The sequence below is a fragment of the Rhinolophus sinicus genome, chromosome 1, assembly GCF_057876585.1.
Source record: "Rhinolophus sinicus isolate RSI-liver-muscle chromosome 1, RSI-T2T, whole genome shotgun sequence".
Taxonomy (NCBI): domain Eukaryota; kingdom Metazoa; phylum Chordata; class Mammalia; order Chiroptera; family Rhinolophidae; genus Rhinolophus; species Rhinolophus sinicus.
Window position 1 is genome coordinate 118,705,866 of NC_142501.1, and position 19,003 is coordinate 118,724,868.

The 19,003-nt window shown below is 34.3% G+C and overlaps 1 protein-coding gene across 11 annotated transcripts in view; it reads right to left on the reverse strand.

The window, feature by feature from the left end:
- The window catches only part of TRDMT1 (tRNA aspartic acid methyltransferase 1), a 73,715-nt gene that overhangs the window by 10,487 nt on the left and 44,225 nt on the right, over positions 1–19,003 (reverse strand). For 6 of the 11 annotated variants that reach the window (XM_019746067.3, XM_088789040.1, XM_088789041.1 and 3 more), the window contains 6 exons: positions 15,549–15,658; positions 5,393–5,464; positions 4,713–4,778; positions 3,875–3,944; positions 2,782–2,865; positions 1,103–1,446 (listed from right to left, as the gene is read on the reverse strand). In XM_019746067.3, coding sequence (XP_019601626.3) covers positions 1,103–1,446; positions 2,782–2,865; positions 3,875–3,944; positions 4,713–4,778; positions 5,393–5,464; positions 15,549–15,613 — 701 coding nt within the window. In that variant the 5' untranslated portion in view covers positions 15,614–15,658. Of the gene's footprint in view, positions 1–1,102; positions 1,447–2,781; positions 2,866–3,874; positions 3,945–4,712; positions 4,779–5,392; positions 5,465–5,698; positions 7,393–7,413; positions 7,491–15,548; positions 15,659–19,003 lie in introns of those variants that run through there. The other 5 variants (XM_019746060.3, XM_019746062.3, XM_088789042.1 and 2 more) reach the window with 3 other exon arrangements.

The window sequence follows — 19,003 nt, forward strand, 5'->3', positions numbered from 1 at the left end:
CTAGGGAAAAATTTTTTTCTAATTGTTTTCTCATATATCATATATACATATATATATATATATATATATATACACGTATATATGTATGTTTATATAATCTACACTAAAATAGACTTTTACAATATGACTTCTTTTATATGATCTTTATAATTACAAAAGAATTTCAAGGCTGTTTTTTATTACAAAATTGGTAGGTCTTGTTTTATTAGAATCCTAACAAGAATCTATTGGACTTGGAAATAGACAACAGCTGAGAGAAGTCTTTTAAGGTAATGGAAGGCAATAAACCTGTGTTCCTGAAAGTACAAGGGCAAAGTGTGATAAAATCAAAACGAGTCTGGTGTGACTGTATCAGGGACGCAGTGTCTTTTGCAAGACAGCTACCTAGTAGGTAAAAAGGCTTGAAGTTTCAGATCATACAACTATTTCTCAAATGAGGTTGAGTGGCATTAACAAAGCTGAGTCAGGGATTTTTACAAAATTTTCTGGAAAGGCCTAATTTTCTCCCTCTTTCTAGGTTTTAAAAAAGTTGATGAAAAATATACTGAAGAAATAATCCAAAGTTAACCAGTAAAAGAAGGGAGTCTTATAGTCTTAGTGCCTTTTACATTCTGAACCATGAGAACAGATTACTTATTTAAAACAGAGTAAAATTTAAATGTGCTCCAACATGTGCCAGATGAATCAATTTTATATCTTGATATTAAAATTTAATTTCTTCTTCTACATTGATCATGAGAGTGGATATGAATTTTTGACGTCTGATGTGCCAGAAAAAGCAAAGTGCTAAAAATGAGCAATTCACCATTTATAGAAACCCTGTTTCTACCACGGGTAATTAAGCTTCTGTGAAGGTCACCAAACAAATGGCATCGTGTTTTATGAGCACTTTTATGGGTTGTGCACATAATGTTTTGCCAGAAGGAATTTTCACTCGTGCATTCTATTAGAACACGAAAGCAGGCAAGTAAGGGTGAAACAATCATTCTAGCAGAAACATTTTCTAAAATGCTCCTTGTTTTGCGAAGAACTAAAAGAAACAACAGGTATAAAAACCTGGTTATTTTGGATATACCATGAATAGAATCTCTTTAAAACCTACCCTTTCGTAAAGCACATGGACCTTCTGCAAGTGGGCTTTACAATGTCTAATAAAAGAGCATAGCGCAGCAATGACTTTGGGGGTAAAAAGTACTGATTCAGGTCAATGTCATCTTCAAGAAAATCTTTTAGCATCTGCACAGAGAGATCACTGTCCTGTTGATGTTTCCGGTCAAGTTCTTCTGCAGTTTCAAGCTTATAAAGAATGTCTTCTTTTCCAGAACATTGTTTGCTGCTAGTAAAGCAAACATTTGGTCCAATTTTCTTTCCTTCAATTTTATTTTCTGCATCTATTGCATGTTTTTGTAGATGTTCAGATTCAATTTTGGGGAATTCCATCAGCACCTGGCATTAAGTAAAAATACATAAATTGTCAAAAGCTTTTAAAAATAAAAAACAAATTAACAATGTCCATTCAACATTATGCAAAATATCTCTTTAGTTTTTATAAAGTTGTAATTAAAAAGATAAAAACTGTGGTTTATGTGTATTTATACAAGTTATTACAAGCTATTCATCATATATCTGTAGTGTCATCCGGCTACAGATAATTTATTTCATGGAGTTAAGGCTTTCTGCATTTAATAAAAACATTCAACAAAGTAATAGGAAGTATATTGTATGTACGTAGAGCCTCATTATTGGAAAAAACGTTTAGAAAGCAACATTAACATTTCTAGAAAATGTGTTTTGCATCACACCCCAAAGTTTGTCATACCCCATCATTAAAAAAGAAAAACTAGAATATACCCATGATCTAAAGGAAAACTAGTAATTAAAAAAAGGAAAGCACCTTTCACCCTCAAAGGTTATTTCTATTCCTGAGTCCCACAGGAAAAACTTGTTCCTGCAAAACATGCAACCATGGACGAAGTCCTACTTTGTAAAAACAAAAAATAGTTCCAGGAATTTTTAATTAATTTGTTAATATATTTTATACACTGCTTCTGGAAGTGCCCGCTATGGAAAGGGAGATGCATTGACATCGTATTGTAGGGGATTCAAATGACACTACTGACTCTGACAGTAGGACATGGCTTTGAGTTCTTACCCATGACAGTTACAGGGAGCTTCCCTGAACCACTGCAACTCTCTGATTCAGACCAATTTCTGACAGAAGCACATACAGCATTGATTGCGTAATTAGAGATCCTATCTATGGCAATCGAGCATTTTATTCTAGTTTGCAGTAATCATTACTATATTTTAATTGATTAAGGCTAAATAGCACTGACTTCAAAGAAAATGTAACCAATGTGTTAAAATACCCTTAAGCCATTTTTTCAGATAGCATAACTGAATTTTATCCAAAGTAATCCATGGATTGTACTGGAGGAGAAAAGGATAGATGCAAAATAGTCAACCGTCAGAAGGTTAATTCTAGGGGGAACAGGAGGATAATAGCACTAAAGGTAATTTTTTTTTCTTTTAGTTTCAACTTACTTTTTTTCTAATTATGAAAGAAATGTTTTTGTTTTTTGTTTAGTTTTTGTTGTGTTTAAAGCAATAAGAGGATAAGAAAAAGTCCTAGAGGATAGAGCTAGGGCACATTCTATACTGTAAGCTCCATAAGATACACACAAACTTCCACAAAGTAGTTCTTGAAATAAATCAGCAGGCTCATATATATTTACAATAGATAAATTATAATAACGATGACAATAGCAACAACAACAATACCTGACCAGGGACTTGAAAAGGTAATGGCTCTGACTGAAGCTTTGCAATCAGGAAATACCGTAGCCTTGAATTTGGAATGCCAAGCTGTAAGGAAACCAGAGCAGTTAGTTACTATAGGAAATGAAAGAGCTCTGTATCAACAGTTAGCACCGAGTAAAGAAATTCATACATGTGTACCTTTAGCTTCTGACAGAAAAAACATTGTTATTGATTTGTAGAAAAATATAGCAAATTCTTAAACTTTTTAAATTGCTGATTTGTACCTTTATTTGAATAAAACAAAGATTGAATCTGGTGAATCATACCTCTCTTTCATTTTATATTTCCCAGGTAAGAAGTTATATAGACATTTTTACATTCATTATTGATAATATAGTAATCATAAAATAAATCACATATACCTATTCTTTGTTATTTATTACCTCATTTTATTTAAAAAGTAGGATTCACTAAATTTTAAAAGTTAAAAGGCAATAAATATGAAATGAACTTAGATGTCAGACATGTTGCTAATTTCCACAGTTGTACATCTAATTTTTGAAATGGGTTTTCTTTTCATTTCAGGGCAAACAAGTGTATAATAGGTGAAAGCTAGTAAGAGACTAACAAACACAAAGACAAAAGAAAAAATAGATAGTGATGCTTGTAATATCAAAGATCTACCAAAGATCTTATCATAGCCAATTACTTCAATTTCTTACACAAGAAACAAAAGCTTGCACATTAATGGTGTGTCCCAGAAAAAGCAATGAGAAAATTACCATATGTTCATTTTGTGTTCTATTTTGGATTATTTTGAAGCATTACTAAACTACAGCACAACTACTTTGAAAATACCAAATGTCACATATTTTCAAAACACACTTTGTGTGTGGAAAGAAAAATATATTCTCTATGAGCCTCAAGCTATATATTTTTTCATAAAATATGTATAAATGAATCTATATGTCTGTACTATATTCTTTAGAAAGATCCATGCCTGAACTAATTTTAAGATTTACCTATAATAATATCCAAAATAGATCCAGTCTTCTTACTGATTCAAATTCCCTTTGGGAAAATTTATGTAACAGTTTATAATTGTGGTACCTACAGAGGTTGGAGATAATAGAAATTCTTGGTATTGAAAGCCGCAATTTTCTATTGTTTGTATTAACAGGTCTCTGAAAAGACAAAAAGGGAAAAAAAAAAAGGAAAAGCTTTCACTCTACAGTTGGAAATAGGGCTCTTATACAAAATATACATAAAACTTCATCTTAACTGAAAACTGTATCTCCACTCAAGTTGTTTAGAAAGAGAATGCTCCTAGGTCTTTAAGTCCAGAACTTGACAAATTACATTTCCCAAAAAAAGACAGAGATACTTTCTATTATAAATAAATAAAGCTGTCAGATAATTTATCCAAATTGGTGAGAGTTACAATCACTAATCTACTGATGACAAATCTGCTTTGGGAACTAGAATGACCAATAGCAAGTCAGATGGGCAAACACTGTTACAGACAGCAGCTGAATCAAGAACACGGATGCTTTCTCTTTAGCTGGGCTACCATCTGAAAGGGCGCTGACACAGGGCTTGCTTCTTCCATCTCACTGTAGGACAGAAAACGCCTGTCCACAGAACCAAGTCTTACTGAAAACATTCCAACTTCTAAAGCAATAGGCATCAATATAAGCAACTGCAACTGAGAAATACCCTTCTGATTAAAATGAGTGCTCATTCTGGAAACATTCAAACATATCGAAATGGAAGAGAATGAGTTCAACCTAACTCTGTGATACTTTACATTAATAATTAGTCAAAATCATATTAATGAATAAAATATGTAACATATATAAAACGTCAGAATGTAGGTGTTTCAGATCTTTATTTCACAACAGTTCCTACTACAAAATATACTAAGTCTAAGACGAACACAAGACATTTTTTACCTTGTAGAAGATATTTCAAAACCTTTAACATTTTCTAACAGAATATACTTCGGTAATTTTTGTAATCTAAAAAAAAAAAAAGAAAAACAAAAACAAATGGAATCCCAAACATCTCATTATGAAGAAGTAAGAAGTAAAGAAAATCCTTACTTGTGGGAAATAAGTAGTGTTCTGACCTCTCTATTTTATATAAAACAACTTTATAAGAGATGGAGACAACATAGATGTTATTCGTTTTTCCCCATAAACATGGTATACCTGATAAAGTTAATAGCTGAAATGCTAATTTCCATTATCTCAAAACATGGGTTCATGCAGAGCCTCTGCACTGCACAGCTCAAGGGGCTGCCATTGACACAGAATGGCGGTTTCCAGGGTGAACACGAGTTTCCAGGCCATGGCAACAGCATTCACTAACTTAAGCTTCCTCTGCAGTGATACTATGGGCAGGGGCAACAGAATTTACCTATCAGGCTGTAATTCCCTGTCACTCACTGTAGTGGCAACTGTGGAATCAGCAAACACTCGCAGTTATTCTATTAGTCGTGGCAGAAGAAGATAAATGACGTACACCAGGTGACATGTATATACTGCTCAACCCTATAAAATGACCAACATCACATTCTTCCAGATCCAGTTTTAAATTTATGGTAAGTTAGTACAGGAATCTCAGGTTTTACCTTGGGAGAATGTCTAGAATATATAAGAAGCTATTCGTCCTTGGATCAGTCACATCACCTTGAAGACCAATTCTAAAGGGATAGAGAAAGCACAAACACATTTATCAAGAATTTTACATAAAGATATCAAATAACTTTTAAAAAGTCAAAACCAAGTGAATTTAAACTAGTAATGTATTTAATCACTTAAAAGAAAAAAAAAGGCTTGCCTATATAATAAATACTTAAAATTTATTTTTACAAAACAGTATGTCAAATAACTTACATGAGCCAAAGAAAAAGAAGTTAAAGAATAAAATCAATTACCCTCTTAAAATCACTTGGATTAGGACAGACGCGCACACACACTTGGCTGATGACACCTTTTGCTCTGCCCCAGATGAGACAAAAGCTCTGATGAATGAACTGGTTGGGTAGGGGGCAACGTAGAGCTGATGGCATTCATGACTACGCACCATCTGAGCAGATCAAAGTAGTGAGACTGAGGACAATCCTACCCATGTAAATACTAGGAGAGACTTAAGCTGAAGGCTTGATTCTACAAGCAGGAACAACAGGCAGTATGTGAACTAGCAATTAGATCTAACAAGTAAGATTCCACCTGATCAATTAAGAAGCAGGAAGGAAGACTTGGGTTGGACCTGAGAAGCAGAAACAAAAGGACCGTGCTACGTATTAGCCTCATAGTCTTAAATAAGTTACTTGGTAACATTGGTCAGTTTCCTCATACCTGACAGCCGGGCCAAAACCATCAGTGGACCTGAGACTCAGATGGGAGATAAGAATGGACTTGAACAGATTCCTCAGAAATGTTGGGTTCTTCTCATCCTGGCCCTTTCCTTTCCGCGTTCCAAATAATGATGGTGCTACAGAATCCATTACTGCTCCTACTATCAGCATAAGTTATAATGGAGCTGGAAACTTCCTATCGCCTAGTGACGTGGCCGTCACAACATCATAGCGCAATGCATCACTCACATGTCTGTGCTGATGCAGGTGGAAACAAACCTACCGCGCTGTCAGTCGTGTAAAAGTACAGCACAGGCAATTACGTACAGTACCTAATAGTTGCTCATGATAATAAACGATTATATTGGTTAAATACTGGTTTATGTATTTACTATACTGTACTTTTTGTCATTATTTTAGAGTGTACTCTTTCTAGTTATTAAAAAAAAAATGTGCTGTAGCACAGCATGTCATGTTATGCTGGCAGCAGCCTCATATTTCCGTTCACCACATCTCTAGAGATTGCATCATTTTTTACTGTTTGATTCAATCTCGTGTTGTTTTATAAATGTAGTGTAGCCTGATGTACAGCATGTATCAAACCTACAGCCGTGTACAGTCACGTCCCAGGCCTTCATGTTCACTCCCCACTCACTCCCTGACTCACCCTGAGCAACGTCCAGTCCTGCGAGCTCCATTCATGGTAAGTACCCTATGCAAGTGTACCATTTTTTACCTTTTATACCGTATTTTTACTGTACCTTTTCTATGTTTACATATGTTCAGATACACAAATACTTACCATTGTGTTGCAGTGGCCTCCAGTATTCAGCACAGTTACATACTGTACAGACTTGCAGCCTAGGAGCAATAGGCTGTACCATAGAGCCTGGGTGTGTGGTGGCCTACACCATCCAGGTTTACGTAAGTGCGCTCTAGGATGTTTGTACAACGAAATAGCCCTAATGTTGCATTTCTTAGAAGGTATCCCCATCAAAAAGCAGCACGTGATTGCATCTTAGGTGGTTACAGAAGAGGTCCCAGATAGTCTCTGCATATCTACTACTGATCAAATTACTTTGCTCATGTGGCAGTAATTACGATTTCCTTCGTGATTAATACTGAATTATAAATACAAGTAGATAAAAGGAATTATTTATGAAACATTTCAAAACTATGAAAATGCAGCTGATACACTTCAAAGTGTTCATGCTCGAAACTATGCTATGGTTTGATTTAATGAGACCTTCAAAAGTCCTCTTTCTCAACAGAGAAATATGCATTATACATACCTTGTGAATGGCTGACAGGGAGGGCTCATTAAAATCATATTGAAAGATAACCTGTCAAACTCTTCTAGGGTAATGCCCTAAAGAATGAACATGTGGGGGAAAAAGAAAAGAATGTAAAAACATGCATAGAAAGGGAAAGAAAGAAAAATGGTAACTAATTATAACTGAATATATCAGAAACTGTAACACTTAACAGTTTTATTTACAACACGTAAAGCTTTACATAACACTTAATACTTTTCAAATCAACTTCAGTAAAACTAACTCTTCAAAGCAATCTTGGGAAGGAAGTGAAGCAAAACTGCCGCTATGAAAAATGAAGTGACTTTGCCGGAGTCCCAGAGACAGCCAATGCAGAGCTGGGACACTAGTGTCCTGGATCCTTTGCATTTCACTCTCTGTGATATCTAAGGTCTCACACTGCTATGTTTTCTGGAGTGAAACACGGAGAACTTTATTTTATAATTAACGATTTTCAGGCTAGGATCTAGGAAATTTTTTAACATCTCACTCTCATAGTATTTTTTATTTAGGAAATGTGATGTACTGACCTGTTACCATTCCTTTCATGTATGTCTCTCTGTTACTATATCACCAAATGGAAAAAGGTCCCATTCTCAGATATCCACAATTATTATACTGTTTTACAGTTGTGTGTGGTCAAAGAAGTTCAAATGATTGTAGATGAATCAAAATAATCCCTACTGAGCTAAGGAGTTGAAAAATGTGTTATTTCCCTCCTGTTTTATACATCAGAAGATTGAATGATGGGTGTGTCAGTTCTCATGAAGCACTCTTAGTGCACATTTTTTTGCCAGAAATGTAAAGCGATAAGCCCAGAATCACAGTCTTCCTAATTATGACACATTTCTAAGAAGTTCAAGTATATGAATAAAACAGGAAAAGTTTTATTCTGAGTTATGTAAAATGTGAGTTAACTAGGGAAACATATCAGTTGTCTCCATTATGTTGAAAATTTGAATGTACATGTCTATCATTTTAGCATCGCAGGCCTTTTAAGCAGTTTAAGACATGTATGTAAAATGAAATTGGGCTGGTGCCTGACTCCCACGTTGCTTAAGAGTTAACTGTACTCTGACATTTTAGAGCTGACAGAAATCTATTCTTTTTCCATAACCTGGCCATATAAGTTAATAAAAACATAATTTCTTTCATATAATATTAGATCAACTCTGTGGTAACAGTGTTTATCACATGTTGATGAGCAGTTTTATTTGTCCCCCTACTTGCTTTATTCCTTCTTTTCTCAGAAAGTTTCCTAGCTATTCTTACACTTAATTTTCATTTAAACTTTTGGAAGAAATCCAAAGAGTAGAAAACAACAAATTTTGACAATTGTAATGAATTTATAGTTAATCTAAAGAGAACTAAATTTTATATAATATTCTGTCATCCTATCCAAAACCATAATATGCTTCCATTTTTCAAATCCCTTTTTTCCCACGTGGGTCATGCAGATTTCTCATTAAGTTTATTTCTCAATGTTTATAACTTCTGCATTGCTACTGTAAAAACAAAACAAAACAAAACAAAAACTTTCTTCAATTATATTTTCTAACTTTTTAAATTAAAACTTATTGGGGTGACAATGGCTTGTAAAATTACATAGGTTTCAAGTGTTTTGTTTGCATGTAGTAAGCTAGTGGTTGTCATATTTTTTGTAACCAGCCTCCTTATTAAATGCACTAATTGTTCCTCGTACTACTTTTAGCTTACTATTAACTATACTAATAGTTTCTCATACTATTTTTAGCCATTTGGTGTTTTTCAGGCACATACAATTATTCTTTAGAATCCTCCTTAATATTTATACACTATTTCTCTTTATGAGTGCATTAGCTAATATCCACAATATTAAATAATAGTGCCAAAGGTGAACATCCTGGTCTTGTTCATTATTTTAATGAGAATGCCTTTAAAGTTTTACCAGTTAGCATGTTACTAGATCTGGAGATATGTATCTATGTGTGTGCATGTGTTTAAACACAAATATAAACACACACACGTGCTTGCACATATTAAGCCAGTAAGTGACATATGTATCACTTAAATGGTAAGTGATAATATTGTGGTAATATTCATTTGTTCTAATTTATTAAGAACGATTGAAAACAATCAGAAAGACACTACATTTTGTCAAATGTTTTCTAACATATAGTTTGGCTCTTTCCAATTACTACTATGTTAAATAATATTAATAGAATTCCTAAACACTCAACTACTTTTGCATTCCCAAAACAAAATTCATTTCGGTTATGCAATGCTATTCTTTTAATGTGCTTTTGATCTATTTGGTCATATTTTATTCAGAATTACTGAGTTTATATTCATAAGACAATGGTTTTCCTGTTTTGTGGCATATAGTGGGTACTCAAAACCATTTACTGAGTAGGTATTTCCTACCATTTCCTGCCCTATGAACTCTGATGTGACTTTGTACATGACAATCATATCTTTCTTGAGGATTGGACTAATCATCATGGTAACTTCCGATGACTCTTAAATGATTTTTCCTTGAAGTCCATCTTATCTAACATTAATTCTGAAACGCATTAGCCTTTGCTGACATTTGAGTGGTACTTGTCCATTGTTTAGGCACAATATGTTGTTCATTAAACAGTGTTTATAAATTAACCCACCAAGATTTCGGAGTATCTACTATAGGCCAGACATTGTGCTAAGTCTGGGAAAACAACAATGAACAAACTAGGCAAGGTTTCTGCTCACATAAAGTTTATATAGTATTGACTAGTAATTTCCCATTTTCTATCTAGAGAAATTACAGATTTTAGTGTTATTACTAGTTATCTTTATCACTGAGGAGTCCTGCTGCTGGCTAAAAACCTGTATGTGATTTTCTCAGACCTGACTATAGGCAGTTACAAGGCTTTGCCCAGGAGAGTAAAAACTTCACTGGGGAAGATACCCTCTCCACCCAGACTTGGTGCAGAACTCACGCATCTCAGGCTCTGAGGGCAGCTGCAGTCCAGGTCTGAGGTCCCCAGCCAGCCATGCTCCTCACATAACTGCATTCCCAGGTCTCTCTATCTGAGGCCTTGGGCAGAGGTCCCCTTCAGGCACCACCTATTTCTGCCAAGGCCTCCTTACAAGAGCAGGGGGAAACCTTGAAGATACCTCGCCCCACTCTGACCAGTATCCGGGACTTTTCTGTCCCAGCCTTCCCCCAACTCCAGGGGCTCCCAACAGTAAGCTGACCCCCCACATCTGTGCTGATCCACTCAACTCTCCACCAGTATGCTGTCTGATGGGGAAACTAAATGGGGTGTTGCGTTTTCTCTGCTTTTAGACTTGCTTTTACCATCACAGTAAGTGAGTAAGGCTTCACTCTTTTTATTCTCCTTTGTTGCTTTAATCAGCTACTCTACCCCCTGACAGCTCAGTTGTCTTCCCCAGCTCAGTTCCTGACAATAACATTAAATAATGTCCTAAAAATCTATAGCTTCATTAATCTTTTAAAGAACAGACATATTTTTCGAGTCTCACTCCCTTCCTACTCCAATTACATTATCCCTACACTGCAAAGATTTACATTTTCACCCTGTTTCCTAACCGTGACTTCTTTCCTAATAAGGCAGCTTCGTTTCTGGGTTCTCTACTTTGATTCATCCCGTGCTTAGATTGAGTCATTTTTTCTCTAAGGGCTCAGGGATACTATAGTTCATGAGTTGCTGTAGGTTTTATTTTAGGAATTTTTTTCATCTATTTTTGTTAATTATTTTTATTCCTTTGTTTTGTCATCTTCTTCAGAGTCATGTGTTATCACCTTTGTCTTTAGTAGTTATCATTTATTCGGCAATAAATGCTTTGTGGTCTTGATCCATACTCTTTTTCACTTTATTTTGCTTATTTTGCTCAAGCTCCATCCTTCATGACCCTGTTTGCAACATTATTCATTTTACTTTTTGCTCTGACATCAGTTTTCTTTCTAGAATAATGCTTTCATATCTCTCCCGCTGTGCTTTTCCAGACCACTTAGTATTGTCTCATCATTGCTTTTTGAACTATTGTATATATTTATCTGAGTTCTTGTTTTGAAGATACCATGTTTTATCTTAAATGCTTCAAGCTCCCAGAGACGTATTTGTCTGAAGTTTCTTCTGCTTCTTCACATAATTTTTCTGTTGTATATTCTGCTTTTAATGTTTCTTACCTCCTTTAAAAAATGCTATCTTAGCATCACCTCTAACTGGTTCCTTTCTAATTATTATTCACTTTTTAATGGAGGCTACTTGATCCTAGGAGTTTGCTAAAACACGAGATAAAACAGTGGCAGCTGTATCTACCCAAGTACTTTATGGCCACAGTTTCTAGGAAGAACCCGCAGGGCCTCTGTCCTTAATCCACATTCTTGCTTTCAGGTTGGGCAGAAAGTCTGTGGAAGTCACAATGACCCTTTCAGCCTAGTGATTTGGATTTTTAAATGTCTCTTCTCCTGACTTTAAACAATTGCTTGGTATATTTTGTCTTCTCCCTTGCCATTCTTTCCTTCTTGATTCTGCACAAGATATGCAGAGGTCTGCGTGCAATTTTGCCATCCTCATTCAATCTTGTCCCATCTCTACTGCACTTGACATAATTCTTCACAGTTTTTGTTTTGGCCTATGGCTAAATCTTATTTTAATTAATAATGGTTTTCCGTCCCTTCTTTCCCCTTCTTTTCTTATTTCTATTGAGAAAGATAATAAAGTTTGGGGGTAAAAATATCTTTTTCATGCTACAATCAATCAGGAGTCCCAAACAAAATGGTTACAAGTTCAACTTTCATACTAAATAGCAAGTTCTTAAAGGCAAAGAAAGACTATCTTAGTCCCATCTGACTTCCCTCAAAAAGCTCAATGTCTTGCATAAAGTACATGTTCAAACGATTAGTATGTTTTCTTTTATAAAGCTCAACATCCCTAAAGCCTCTCATTACTCGTAAGTTTTCCATTAAATTTCTATTCCTTTTTAAACATAAGGTGGAATCCATCGATAGAACAGACCCAGAAATGAGAGAGATGATGGAATTAGCATATATTTTAAATCAGTCATTATTAATATCATCAATTTGTTCAAAGACCTAAAGGAAAACAAAAACATAATGAAGAAACAAACTGAAAACATTAAAAAGAATTAACTGAAACATCTAGAAATGAAAAAGAAAATATCTGAAATGAAAAATTATACAATGAAAAAACAAACAACCAACCAAAACCCTGAATATACAGCAATATAGTATGCTTTCAGTAGAATGATATGAAGGGTATATATTCACATATAAAATCAGAGGTAAGTGAAGATAGAAGACAGAGAAAATATTTGAGGATATAATGGTCAAAACCTTCCCAAATTCAATGAAAACTATAAACAAGAAAAGCACAATAAGGTCCAAACAGTATAAATAAACATATATAAGCACATCAAAATAAAATTCATGAAAACATTATAGACAAAAATCTTAATTGTAGCCAGAGAAACACACAATACATTAGGAGAAATGAAAATAATTATTATAGACTTCTAGTCAGAAATTAAGCACATAACAACGGAAAGTACTAAGAAAAAAAATTAAATCATAGAATGCTATGAAAATTTCAAAAATGAATGCAACCAAGAAGTCAGTGAAAATTACATTTCACAATGGAAACAAATAAAATGCTTTTTTACTCAAAAAGAGCTAAGATAATTTGTCACCAGGCAAACATACATGATAGGAGATGCTAAAGGAGGATTTTTAAGGAAGAAAAACAAGTATATCACATGAAATCCTTGATTAAAAAGAAAAGAATAAAGAATGCAGAAAATAGTAGATATGTAGGTAAATTTAAAATATTTCCTGTCCTTTTAAAATTCTTTAACAAATATTTGATTACTTAATCCAAAAAACAATAACAACATATTTTGGAGTTTACAACACATGTAGCTGTAAAATGCATGACAATAATAGCAAAATAAATTAGAGGGTGAAATGAAAGTATACTGCTGTAATTTATACATGAAGTGTTATAATGATATTTAAAAGTAAGCGCCCATAAATTAAAGATGCATATTGTAAATCATGGAAGAGCCACTAAGAAAATAAAACAGATACATATAATAATATATACCTAATAAGCCTGGAATGGAGAATACTGAAATATTAAAAAATCAAAAGGCAGGAAAAAGGGTAAAATGATGAATAAACAGATAGGAAAACAGAAAACAAATAACAAGGTAGTCGAATTAAACCTGACTATATTAATAACAAGATTAAAAGCAAATGGTACAAACACTCCAATTCAAAGTTAGAGACTCTCAGAATAGGTAAAAAATCAAGACCCAACTGTAAGCTGTCTACAATAAATCTAATGTAAATCTAAGAACATAGAATAAAATTAGAAGCATGGAAAAATATATGCACACAAACACTAATCGTGAGAACAGAAGTGGCTATATTAATATCAGGAAAAGTCGACTTCAGAAGAAAACAGGAAAATAATGGGGTAAGCAAAGACTTCTTAGGACACACAAAATAAATATGTCCCATAAAAGGAAAAAAAAGATAAATAACTTCAGCACTTTGATGAACACAAAAAAGGAAATGAAAAGTTACAGAAGTGGAGAAAATATTTGCTACACATATTTCTAACAAACAACTTGAATCCAGAAAACTTAAACAACACTTACAACTAAATAATAACACAAACATATCAAATAATAAGAAATGGGCAAGAAATTTCATCATAGAAGTAGAAATGGCCAATAAGGATATGAAAACAGATACTCAACATTATTAGTCATCAGCAAAACACAAATTAAAATCACAATACCATACACACAAAAAATCACAATACCACTGTATGCTCACTAGAGTAGCTAAAATTTTTTTAAAAACTGACAATAGCAGTTGTTGGTAAAATGAGAAATAACTGAAACACTTAAACATTGATTGTGGGAATATAACGAGTACAAACACTATAGAAAACAATGAGCATTTTCTCATAAAGGTAAAGAAACTTACCATATAATCCAGCAATTCTACTCCTAGGTATTTATCCACAAGAAACGAAAACAAAGATGCACACAAAGACACGTACATGAATATTCATAGGAACTTTTTGGAATAGTCAAAAACTGGAAACAACCTAAATGTCTACATCATGTGAAAGATATACATATTGTAGCATATGATATTCCATTGTACGGATCATCACTCAGCAATGATAAAAAAGAGCAGACCACTAGTATACACAAAGCATGGGTGAATTCCAAAAACATTAAACAAAAAATGTTATACATACAAAAATTACTTATGATTTTATTTATGATATACTAGAAATTGAAAATGTAACCTGTAATGACGAGAAGATCAGTGGTAGCCCGGGGATGGGGTCAAAAACTGACCAAAACAGGGCACTAAGGGACATTTCAGGGTGATGGATGTTCTAAGTCTTGATTGTGGGGGGCGTGGTTACACTGTTGTGTATATTGGTCAAAACTCAAACTGGGTGCAGTTTATTGTATGTAAATTATGGCTTTCTGAGAAATTTGTGTGCAAAAATTTTCACAACAAGAAATTGGGAGAAAAAACAAAATGTCATATTATTTTTAAAATAACAGTGTACATCAGTGTTAAATACTTCTGCTGATTTCATCACAGGTCAAACAGTACCTTTAATTTTGACAGGCTTGCTAAACTAAGAAGCATTCAACAAGTAATAGCCAATGACTATTTCACTTATTTTCACTCCTGTTATATGTAAGAGTATTGCTTCAAAGAAAAGAATTAAGCAGTTTATTATCATTACAGAACCAAGCATGGAGAAGTCAAGAATACTCTTATATTTCAATCCTTTCTCTCAGAGACCAAAATACTAATCTCTCTCTCTCTTTCTCTAAAGCCGGAAATTTAAAGGTGTGTGTGGGGGGTGATTGAGGGGGGAGAAGGGGAGGGGCAAAAAATAGCCTGTCATCTTCTGATAGAATATAAAACATTCATTCCCTTTCTCCTAAACGTTTTTATTTATATATGACTTATCCTCCAATTAACACACTAGAAACCAGCATCTTGCAGTGTTTTTCAATCACATTTTCCTTGCTATATATTTATTAAAACAATAAAAATAGTTACTCACTTCAATTGTCTTGGCCAGTAACTGTGTGTGAGGAAAATTATACTTGTACACTTCGTTAGCAACATTATTTATATCAATGGCAGCCACGACTTGTGCAGGGATACAGCTTTCTGTAATGATAAATGGGATATTTTAACATGTAAAGTCCTTAACATCGATTTGCTCATTCTATTATAGAAGAAGTCAAAATAACGAATTTCCTAGTACATTTCCTCACGTGGTCAATTATCTAGTCAGAGCTCAGATTATCAACTGAGGACCCGGCCAGTAGGAGCTAGGCACGAAGTGGAACATTTCTGTATTTCTGGTTCATCTCTCTAACAGCATTCCAATGCTAAAAATAAGATTTAAGTGCTTTAGTCTTTATCTCTTACATTTGCTTTCCTCCCTCAAGATATACACTTAATGAGTTAAATAGAAAGTTTTCCTAAGTGAAAACAAACCAAAAATAGGAAAGAGAAGTATATTCTTAAAAGCCGTATCACTTGGAACTTTATATAAATAACCACCATTTGTTCTTCACCTTCTAACATTAATACATAGCTGCTTTCCTGTACCACTGAAAATGCTTTTAGGCAAGTTTTAGGTAAGCTTGTTTTTTGTTTATTTCCAATAACAGCTTTATTAAGATATAACTCACGTACCACAAAATGCACCCATTTAAGATTTATGCAAGTTATTTAATGAGATGAACAATTAATTGGTGTCCAAATATAAAAAGTTCACAAACTGAAAATTAAAAATCTTGACAGACCAGGAGAGAATGTGAGAAGAGTAAGGGAAATAATTACAAAGGCATACACCTTTACTGCCCTGTCATGGGGCTAAAGAAAAGCATTTTCAAAATGCTTTCAGATTCAGAAAGTGCTGCCACAGACTTTAAACAGCCGTAGCTGCTGTGACTTTTTGCAATTACCACCCTCTTTGCACTTCTTCCCCAAGTGCAAAACCAATTATGTGTATACCCTGTCCCAAATCAGGAGAAAATGTCAACAGTTTTAAAAGTATTTGAGACTTCCTGGGGAAAATAGAGAAAATATTACAAAAGTACATAGTAGCTCCAAATAGCTATTTCTTTAATAACCATTTGCTGTTCACAGTTAGCTTAGGTAGTCCCAATATGAAAAAACAATGAAGGGGGAAAAAAAGGATGTGAGGAGCTAGGGCTCCTGCAACAGGCACCTGGAAGTAAAACCAGATCACAGAAGACGGGCCAAGATCGAGGCTCACACACATTCAGAAAACAAAACCATTCACGGAGGCCCAGAGAAGATGATGCCAGAGAGAAAACGACGGCGTGGATGTCTCCAAATACATACTAAGTGTCTCCTCAGCTCAAGGCGGCTGGCCGGGACCCCTTATCTCCTAGCTAGCCTGCTGCCTTGTATATAGGTCACTGGAAACTTCGAGGTCCGGTTAGTCGTGTCAGAGGTAGCTGCCTCCAAATGAGTTTAAATTCAATAAATAGTTACTCGCCTTAGTATAAAATAAATATAAGTTATAAATGGTATCTTTGTCAAAGGCATCAGAGAGATCTTGAAACATAAATCAAGATGGCTTTTAAACAAACAGCAAAAAAACTGGTATATAAAGATCACTTAGCAAAATCACAAACCTGTTACAATTCAGGTCAAGAACTAAGCCACTACTAATCATTGTAAGAACTCAGAATTACATAAATGTCACTGAACTACTGTGTTGCTAAATCAGATGTGTTGTACACTGCGTGATGCAGCCTGCTTGCATTTGCACTGTATACGCAGCAACCTGGGACGGCCTGGAGTTGGTTAATATGAGTTTTCTCTGTTTTCAGGCAGGTTGAATATCCCGTGATGTGCTGGATCTGAACTATAATTAATAATTAATGTTATGTTCTTGTATTATGTGCCTGGAAGACATAAAAACTGACAAAAAGCAATTGCCAAATGATTGTTTCATGGGGTGATCCAAGAACTGATGAACTAAACATTCTTTCTCAGGAAACAATGGATTTTTTAAAGTCAGTAAACAAGTGCATTGTTTGCATTGATTGATGCACATATTTTAGACTGTTACAAAATTAGGATCTACTGCATATCCTAAACAGTTATTTCCATAATGAGAAATGGATGTACTAAGATATTACGGACACTAATTTAACTTGCCTTTTCAAAACAGAATTATTTGGGGGTATGGGGGTATTTCTAAGGAAAACGTTACACTTAGAAATAACACTTTTAAAAAGCAAATCTGTCAATTCTGTCAAAATCTTAAATTGAGCTCCAAAGACAAATTGTCTTGATATCTCCAAAAATCTTTAGTAAGTTGCATATGCATAATTCGAACATGTTTAACTAAAAATATCAAAGTGAACACAATTCAGCAGAACTTTGTCTAAGCAAGCTCTGTCACTTCAGTGATCCACAAGTATGAATTTGCAAAGGAGACCCATCAGGATATTTTGGTGGAGGTGGAAGGAGGGAATGTGTTTTCAGTATTTTGATCTATTGCTTTACCTGGATGTTATTCATGATATTTGTTGTTATTCCAGATTTCATATTAATCAACAGGAGCGTGGCTATAAAGGTGAGACGCTCTAGTTAGAGAAATGCAATATAAATGATTTTACAAGGCTGTCAGATTGCATCTGCGAGGACAGGATAAGGTGTATCATGCTCCCATTTATACGAGGACTGAACAAAAAAGGGCAGATTTAGTTTTATCAACAGAGACTTCTAGGTGAGATGTTAGAAATGTCACTGACGATACATGCATAATTCCTGCTCTCAAATGTTTCTTATGAAAGTAGGCAAAAAGCACACACATACACATACACATACACACACACACACACACACACACACACACACACACACACACCATTTGAATAATAATAATGCTCCTCCTTTTTCTGATCACTCTTTCTAGAAAAGTTGTAGGGTAGAACCTCTGGTTGGTAATATGGTAGCTGAAAGGTACAAGTTGATAATTCTACCTGCCTTTCCGAATCAAACAAACCAAAAGTTTAATTATTTATGCATAGTTTTAAGATAGGGAAAAATAAATATTTTTAAAAGGAAAATACAGAATTAAACAGCCCACTTTGAAATAAAGTAGCTTATTTCTTCTTTTCCTTCTTTATCATTTAATTTCTGATCTGCATAGCATATAGGTGAGTAATTATTTGAATTACCTCACTGAAATCACACCTGAGACATCTAATTGGGTATGTTAACACTGACATCTAGTTGTGAAATGGAAGTTCAGTTGAATACATCCAATGTCTATTTCCTCTCTTTTAAAGTGATAGCTTAATTAGGAATAAAAGTACTAAGCAAAAACAGACCAGCAAGGATATTCTCTCTCTCTCTCTCTCTTTCTCTCTCTCTCTCTCTCTCTCTCTCTTCTAAATTTAAAATCATTGCCAAATATTTTATCACTACTAGCAAAGTACATTTCTTGTTTCATTTTAAAGA